This window comes from Ostrea edulis, chromosome 1, assembly GCF_947568905.1.
Source record: "Ostrea edulis chromosome 1, xbOstEdul1.1, whole genome shotgun sequence".
In the NCBI taxonomy this organism is placed as follows: Eukaryota; Metazoa; Mollusca; class Bivalvia; order Ostreida; family Ostreidae; genus Ostrea; species Ostrea edulis.
The window spans coordinates 66,097,934-66,107,410 of NC_079164.1; the positions used below are offsets into that span (position 1 = coordinate 66,097,934).

The 9,477-nt window shown below is 34.9% G+C and overlaps 1 protein-coding gene across 1 annotated transcript; it reads right to left on the bottom strand.

The window, feature by feature from the left end:
• Nucleotides 1–6,315: 6,315 nt before the first annotated feature.
• On the bottom strand, nucleotides 6,316–8,932 carry LOC125664881 (short-chain collagen C4-like). The gene is made up of 3 exons (XM_048897683.2): nucleotides 8,626–8,932; nucleotides 6,906–6,977; nucleotides 6,316–6,821 (listed from the first exon to the last, which is right to left on the bottom strand). The coding sequence occupies exons 1-3, from the start codon at nucleotides 8,819–8,821 to the stop codon at nucleotides 6,361–6,363; spliced, it is 729 nt and encodes a 242-aa protein (XP_048753640.2). The 5' UTR covers nucleotides 8,822–8,932; the 3' UTR covers nucleotides 6,316–6,360.
• Between the last annotated feature and the right edge of the window lie 545 nt (nucleotides 8,933–9,477).

Here is a 9,477-nt window from a genome sequence, read left to right on the forward strand (position 1 = left end):
TTGTGTAAACAAAGATTGAGGTATCTGATTGTTTACAAAGTTTATCAAATGTATGGTTATCGATATAAGTTTATGATATACAGTGAAACTTCTCCGTGAAACTTCTCCAAACCGGCCCCTCAGAAAACCGGTTCTCCCTGAATATCGGCCGATTTTCAAAGTCCCGGCAGAAACCTTAACATTTCCTTACAAAGAAAGTCTCACAAAACCGGCCAACCCTGAAAACCGGACATCGGCCACTTTTTAAAGTACAATTGTTAACAAACACGTGTAATTTACCCTTATAATACCGGCCACTATTGGAAGACTAGAAAATTTTGGCCAGAGGGATGATTAAGACCGGCCATGTGTGAAAAATGACTGACCTACTGGCCAGGTGGGAAATTATCCACCGGAGGTGTGAAAAACACGAGTGGCCTTTATAAGTTCTATAGTTTACCTGTGCTGTCCAGGGTGTTAATTGGTGCTTGGCTAATCCAAGTGACCCTTTCAAATTTTTGTACGAAATGTTATAAACAGATATGCACATATTGAATGAATACAATCAATACGCCATATTGTTGCACCATGGATGTAAGCGGTAGTTAATAAACAACAAACCCATGACTGTTAATGATAATTTTCAATAGATAAATGATTTTTGGGGGGTTTCCATAGACTTAAAATTCCTAAGAAACATCAAAATTAAAATTATATATTTACTACTGTACTTTTCAAAAACGTCAAAACAAATTTGTTAACGATATAAGCAATGGACGTAAACACAGTTTTTATAGGTAAGAGAAATTCCAATAATAGGCCTCTGTGTTTTCTTTATGTATCCCGTTATAAATTTGTAGTTAAAATTAGATGATTGCAGCAAGACTATTTCTGGTAATAATTACCTGTAGCTACAAGCGGACTAGTTTGATCTCCACCGATAATTGATCATAGATTCCCATGGCCATATCAAAGTGAGCAGTACCTACTCTGTACCTACTCTGTGTATTAATTGCAGCAATTAAATGGCTATGTGTTTGTTTTGTTTATTAAAACATAAGCCAAAATTCTACAGAAATGCTGCTAGTCTACAGATTTCTATACATATATCAAATGCAGTTTTATTTAAACGGAATGTTTTCTATTATGTATGCATGTCAATGTAAACATTTTTATTCATGTTTAATTAGTTTTAGTGCTATAAATTGAAAATAAACATGTTAATGAATTATTTTGTTTTATTTCCAATAGTGAAATAATAGTCATTGAACACCATATTATATGGTTTGTGGTATGTCAATGAAATATCTAATAAAAATTGAGCTGAAATGTCTCTAAATGCTAAATTCTCGGTATACCGGCCACCCCTCTAAACCGGCCTTTTTTCTTGGTCCGACAGCTGGCCGGTTTAGAGAAGTTTCACTGTATATCACATTTCAAGTATTCCATAGATAAAATGTGTCATATCTGTGCAAAATTAAGATTTTTACATTACAAATTTAATATTTCTCTACTTTGTCAACATAAACAAGGCTCGGGTCTTGTGTACATGACACATAGTTATGGCTAAAATATTGTTCTTATCCTTGCATTAAGGAAGTCCAAATTTTGGTTGTCAACTTTAAATGAGTTAAATCTTTAGTGTTTAAAATGAAAAATATTGAAAAAAAGTATGATACAGTCCCTTTAATACCAATCTGACTAAAATTAGATGTTTGATCCACTCCATTATTGTTAAAAGAATAACGGAGCGGATTAAAGATCTGATTTTAATAAGATTGCATTAATGTTACATGTACAGTATATGGCTTAAAAAAAAACAACAACTAGTGTAATAAGTAAATAAATTTCAATAAGGTGGGTGGTGTGGAAAATGACATAGATCTCAAGAAATTTTTCAACAAAAGTTTTGGGAAAATGAGTAATTGATTTTTAATATTGGGAATTAAGGCCTCTTACCAGACACATATTATTATGTGATAGATATCAAACCATGGCATAAGACATAAATCAAACATTCTTTCACTTATTATTGTGTTTAATTGTCACAGTCATAAAATTATTCTTATTCTATATTTATCAACCATACATATACATATATATAATATGACGTTAGAAAAAAAAAGATATAAGTACCTGTTTCTTATCACTTTGTTTTGGTGTGGCCCCTGTTGGGGTCCCCCTTGGTCTCTTCTGTACTGCTTTCTTCGGGGTTGTCACTCTCTACACAGATAAGACAATATAAGTAAGCTTAGAATAAGAAAGAGCATCTGTATTGATGAAATTTTCATGAGTACAATTCAATTTTATGATAATACTGAACAAAAATCTTATGAACTGACTAGCAGGGGTGTTATTTGTTTTATTTAAAGGGTTTTTACCACGATTTTTAATGTAATTAAAATAAGAAGGAGTAACCTTAATAAAGCACGTTTCTGCTGTTATATTGTTTCATTACTCCCAATAAATGATACAAACATGCATTTTATCTCCATATATTCAAAGCTTCCGCTTCTCAAATCGTCATTAATGAGCTATCTAGTCACGTGATACGTCATGACGTCATACGTGTCAATGTACTGCAGCAGCTATGTATGAGTGTGTGAATAGATTCTATTGAAAGTCATAAATTATACAGAATGGATAGTTAATGTTCCGACATCGATGACATCCCGTTAGTATTTAATATTCCGCCATACATATTTGAACCTGCCGCTGAGCCAAATCTTAAAGAAATTCCCTCAGCAAACATTTATATTAGCCTAATACTACATCGACATTGACCACTCGGACGGAAATCCCGCTCACAGAAAAGATGGAACGTTTTCAACTTTTGGTAAATACCTGAATGAGACATTTCGTTTGCAAACATTTTGACTGTGTTCCCTTGTAGATCATAATATTTTTAAAGCATTAGAGGTCTGTATGTAGAGTGTAACATGTAATAGCCGATGATGATCTAATTAAAATCAGTTCTTCTCTAACCGTTACACTGGAGAAGGTAGAGAAAATTTGCTATTAATTAATGCATTGACCTACAATGTGTCGAAGAAAACAGTCTATTTACCGATATCGATTTAATTTATAATCTTATTTTTCAAGGGGGGGGGGGGGCAACCAGATTTTAAAATTACCAATCTGATGAAAATCTATCGACTTCTTAAATCGTATAGTGTGTGTTTAAAAGAATTAAGAAGGCGGGAGAGAGAGAGGGGGGGGGGGGGAGACATGGGGCCAATAGTCGTAACCTTTACCTTATAATCGCCCCTCTCATTACTTTAAAATAAAATAAGGGGGGGGGGGGGGCGGCTGTCATTCATTATATTGTTGCATTTTTTTTTTCACTACGTTGGCACGCACCGTCTTTAAAAAAAAAATATATATATATATATATAAAGCCGTCGTGTTTCTGCATTTTTGACGATTATTAATTGGCATTTTTTCGACTTTTTTATTTTCTTACTATTTACTATTTTAATCGGGTGGGGGGGGGGGGGAGGTAGGGATAGTCTGATAGGCCATTTCGTACATGGTGTCAATACTCAAAACTTCAAGGGGGGGGGGGGGGGGCAATATATCGTTGCATATGAAATCAAAGGTGCACATATATATAAAAAGTGTATGCTACACAGAAATTTCTGTGGTTGCCAGACCCGCGGCGACTTAACTGAAGGCAGTCTCTGATTATGTCCAGTCTGAAGGACAACGAGCCTATTAATTTGTAAACAGAAATGTCGATATCATGAATTAAATGGTTTAGAATGCAATATGTAAGTTCGTCATTGAAGATGGTTTTCCGTTGGTTTGAAGTATTTCTAGTTCTAAGCTCACAAAATTTCTCCGATTTGCCTCGTTGGTAAAAGTAATAAAACTCGTTTTTTGTGTACTGATTGTTACAGCTATATACTGTACATCACAATATAATGGGACTTGTAACTGTTGAATCTGTCCATTTTGTATCAATAGCCTGTTGTATGTGCTGTTCGCAACTTGTTTAATGTTTTCATGCTTGCTCGTTTCACCGCGATTGACACGTATGACGTCACATATTAATGGCGCGAAAATCTCTAACGAGAATATGCATATCTGGCTTTTTGCACTTTCGATACAAAATGATCACTAAAGCACGCTTTATATCGAAAAAATAATAATAGCACGATTCAAAACACCACATTTTCATATAACATTACAAACAATAAAAATCGTGGTAAAAACCCTTTAAATGTTATACATAAATTTCTATTGTTATTATATGAAATTTTACCCGTGTTTCTGGCTTCGCATATGAATGGATTTGAAGAAACGAGGGGAATTTTTCTTGCTCAACATTTACATCCTATAAATCAATAGATAAACATATATGTAATAAAAGATTCATTTATCATTAAACTAAAATCCATTAATTCAAACATGTCCTACACTGTAGTAACTAGTAATAAGTAGAATGATAATCTATACTTTAATAAGATCAGGAATACACTCATGTAAGCTGATTTAACTACGGAAATAAATATTCTGTTCATACACCATTATCACATCATGAATTACTACATGTATGTACCTGTGTCTTGTCAGTTCGTCTGCTGTATGTATGGAACATATCTCCCTAAAAATCAATTTTTAGATTAATGTCTAGTATATGAATTAATAACGAACACATAATCATATCATAAATAGCATATATAGTCAGAGGTACATGTAAATACTAGAATTTCACACAATGTGTCACCATTTCTTAACATCTATCTACAGGCCCATTTGAACCAAGTCCGCTTCCTAAAGTTAATGTATTAAATGTAGCAGAGAGATGTGTACATTTAGGGGCAAGATCAAAAGTTCAATGTCTGACAGAAAACTAAATTCACATACTTTTCAACAAGACCCCCACCCCCTTAAAACTAAATATGATGAATGTTTTTTAATACTAATCGATTAACAAGTAAAAACACACGATTATAAATAACACTCTGTATACCTCTACTGTTTATTCACAAATGAAAGTGTACATTATAACTAGTAAATGTTCGTTAACATATAATATTAACAGTCATTTGTCTTTTCTTTTGTCAATGAACTGCTGAAGAGTAATCAATGTTGGATGACAGAAACTTACGAGAGTGTTTATCCCCCTCCCCTTAACTATTTGAATTTAGATTTTTATCCGACATCATCTTTTGATCTGAGACTTAATCGTATTACTATACATACTGTACTAGAATAAAAAAAACTGTAAAATGACAACATTCATGTGTATGTTTGCAAGATGATTCAAGAATTAATTCATATTCAGTTCATCAAGCAATTAAGTTTGATCTGTTACTTAAGGTAGTATACATGTTTTATAAAAGCTTGTATGAAGGTCCCTTGATCACACATATCCTCCTTTTCAAAACAACAAAATACCGAGGAAATTCGAGTTGCTGGGCCTACTTCATCAGCATGAAAGGTATCGGAGATGGTTTGATGTGATTATATGGTATGTTTTGCTAATTAATCATCACAGATGTTTGTAGCTCTGTCAGACTTTATTGCAGGTGTGTATTCTACATACTCACAACATATAGGTACCCTGTCGAGAAACGCACACACCCCTCCATCCGTTTATATGTGTAGATGGATATGATTGAATAATACATAAAATGGTGGTACAGAACATCATCGGAGACCTTGGTAATGTTACCGGTGTGCTTAAATCCAAAGTGATACATCTAGATTTGCTATAATAGATCTGTTTACTTCGATCCACGTTACTCACCATAGAATCCGCCATGTTGGAAATTGTTGTATAGGAAGAAACCATTGGCTGATGCGTGCCTGGCCTTCGTTTGCGGAGCATTATGGGAAGGCCAGGGCACCAGGCTATAAAAGCCGTTTTCTGATTGGCTCCACGATATAGGCCGCAACACCAATCATATGCTTTGTCTCGCCCCCATGTTTTGAATGGTGACTAATGTCAAGGGTTAGTGCGAGGTAACGAATCAATAACCCTTGTTACAAGATGCATTGTAGTGGACAATTGACTTCATATTTAAAAAGTTGTCTCTTACTGCCTGATTTAAACTGCAATTAACAGAAGGCTTACTGTATAATTATGTATATACATGTACATGTAACTGCAATGTGATAATTGTATATTGACCATTTTCTTCATATGGACTGGGGGCCGTCAGGGAAACTCAAACACTCATAACCAAACATATATTAATTAGTTAACCACCGTAAAATAGCTGAAATACTACCAAAACGGCGTAAAACCATAATCAATCAATTAATTTCCGTATGAACACCATAAGATCGATATCGGATGTACAATTATAATCACGAAGTACAACATGAACAAATTTATATTTATTATAATGATAGAACTTTCAGAAAGGAACTTCATTTGACACACACAACACAGTTAACAGCGTGATCAGGTATATACGGAGGACACTGCAGCGTTCCACACACGTAATGGACGGGGTAAAAAAGAGCGCCATCACTGTCAGCTATACCTGCGTTCAGGTAATCTGGATCCCCATCTATACAGACAAACTCAGTCTGAGCTTTGTGATTTGTGTGGCTTGATCCTAAGAATCCGTCATATTGCTTGGTCCAACCGGCATAGCATTCATTGCGTCCTGGTATCATCAGCATATTGGTTCCCATATAACTTATGCAGACAGAGCAAGGTGCGTCCTCCGAGCCTGATCCCGATTTCCAAAAGCCTGATTCATATTCTACCCCATAAATCCTACTAAGATCTGGTGGCGTTCGTCCGCTGTCTATCGGATCCGCCGGGAGACATATGTAGTTTGATGCACTTCCTGTATTGTCGTACCACCCTCCGGCAGCGAATCCTAAATAATATTACTGAATGAAAGTGTTTTCATTAAATGACATGATTTATTTATTCTAATTTTGTAGGATAAGAGTAAACATACCCGTATAGACAATGTTTGACACATTGGCAGGACAGTTCTTTTTACCCCAACGAACATACACAGCACCGAGTCCTATTAGAAGTGAGAGAAATGTATATAAATTTAATAATCCACTACATGTACAAAGCCAATACAGTGTATATGGCTGAAATATCGCCGCATCGGCTTAGAATTATGATTAAATGTATCAAGTTGCAATATCCTGGAGCTTACGGTTCGGTTTGTATCTTGCCTACAAGGTTTTCATACTTAGTGATAATATGACCTTAACCTTTGACCTCTAACCTTGAAAACCAATAGGCATCTTTCTCCTATCATGGTGATCAAATGTACCAAGTTGCAATATTTTGGAGGTTATGGTTTGGTTTGTATCCTGCCTCAAAGTTTTCCTACTAAGTAATGATATGACCTTGACTTCTGACCTTGAAAAACATTAGGCATCTTCCTCTCATCATGGTGATCAAATAAACTTAGTTGTAATATCCTGGAGCTTACGTTTCGGTTTGTATCATGCCTACAAGGATTTCCTACTAAGTGATACTACAACCTTGATCTTTTATCTTGAAAAACAATAGGCATCTTCCTCTTATATTGGTGATCAAATGTACCAAGTTGTAAAATCCTGGAGCTTACGGTTTGGTCTGCATCCTGCCCACAAGGTCTGGACAGACGGACGGACGACGCCATACCATAATACGCCCCGTCTTCGACGAGAAGCGTATCGGATAAAGGTTCCTTCTACAGTGATTGATTGATGTTTTCCGCCACACTCAACATTTTTTCAGTTATCTGGTGGCGCCCAGTTTCTATTGGTGGAAGAGAGAACCCAGATACAATATACCTGGGAAGAGAACACCGACCTTCCGAAAGTAATCTGGAAAACTTTCTCACTTTACCGGCGCGAGTGGGGCTTCTACAGTGTTTAGGCAACAGAGGATCGTAATTCAGGATATGGTCAAAACTTGCGTATGCTACATTATTTACTGTTTCATGATTTGTGATGAATATTTGGTTAGATGAGGTATATTGTATCTTGACATTTTTAAAAAGTCGTTTTCACGAACTAGGGAATTTTCAACTCTTAAGGGAGTTGGGGCCATATTCTGTGTCGCACTAAACTTCATAAATGTATGTTTGTACAGTAACATTCATTTTAGGACTGCTGTTCCAGATATATATCATTTGTTTAACATTTTTCAAATAAAATAAAGTTGATCAATAGAAACTTTGTTTCAATTACCATATACATATACAGCGATTATTATTTTCGATTTCGATACTAGTGCTTTTCACCATTTGTTTCAGATCTAGACTTCAGACCAGGGCTTTCTTACTCTTTTTAGAATTTGCACACTAACGTACCCTTTCTTAGTATATATATATATATATATATATATATATAGTCTTCGGGGAAGGAGATCTAAGTTTTTAGAGCTTGTGTTCCGACCCCTTTGAAATTAACATTACACGAACAAACCAGCTAGTCTTAAAGAATTGTATTGATTGAGAACGTGGGTCATTTGAAGTTGCAGTAAGAAACCTTTTGTGACCTGAAGTGTACAATACCTTCAGTTACCCAATGTTACATGTACATTCTTGAATGTACAATGTAACATACATGTATATGATCATAACGTATAGATTCATTTACCGCTATCAGAAAATAAAATTTCTTTTTTCATTTCTTGAATTTCATTTTATTTTTGGATTTCCAACTTACCTAATTTAACTTGTGCTTGTTGATCAAGTTGGTTCTTCAGATTTAGATTCTCAGTCTCCAAGTTTTGAACCTTGCGTTCGAGGTTGTTTAAACGTTGCTCCATTATAGCCGGGTCATTCAAAAGTAGTCTTTTTTCAACCTTGGTACACTTTACAACCTGTAAAAGTAACAGGATAAACGATAGTTGTTTTAACATTGCGGATTATCAAACCTTGCTGTTCATCCAGTTACATGTACAACATACATGTATGCTCTTATCTGCAGAATATTATTAGCACACACGTATACATTCTTATCTAGAAACACTGAGTATCTTTAATAATAATATTTATTTATATAGCGTCCTATATGACTATAAATAACCACTCTAAAGCGCTGCACACAATAAAAATGATACAGCATGTTATAAAAGTAGTGTAGTAAAAGAAAATTATAATAGCATCAAGACAGATAATATCAAAACACCAATAATGTGAAGTAAAATTACTAAAATCTAAAACATGGTGTGCAAGAAGAAAGTTCCACACCGTACAATCAAATGATATAAAATACAATAGTTGAAATAAATATACAATTATACACTTGAAAATGTCATGTTAAAATGACGGTAAGGAAACCATAAAGATTTAACCACCTATAATACTAATAATATGCAAGTCTAAAAAGATGTGTTTTAAAATGTTTTTTAAAAGTGTTCAAATTCTGACAACGATGGAGGGTATCGGGCAGAGAGTTCCAGAGTGTAGCTGCTGTGGCATCCAAGTGCCTGTTTCCATATGTGGAGGTTCGACATCTAGGTCTAACTATTGTCAGTGAATTTTCAGATCTTGGGGAACGATTTGGTTGGTAAAC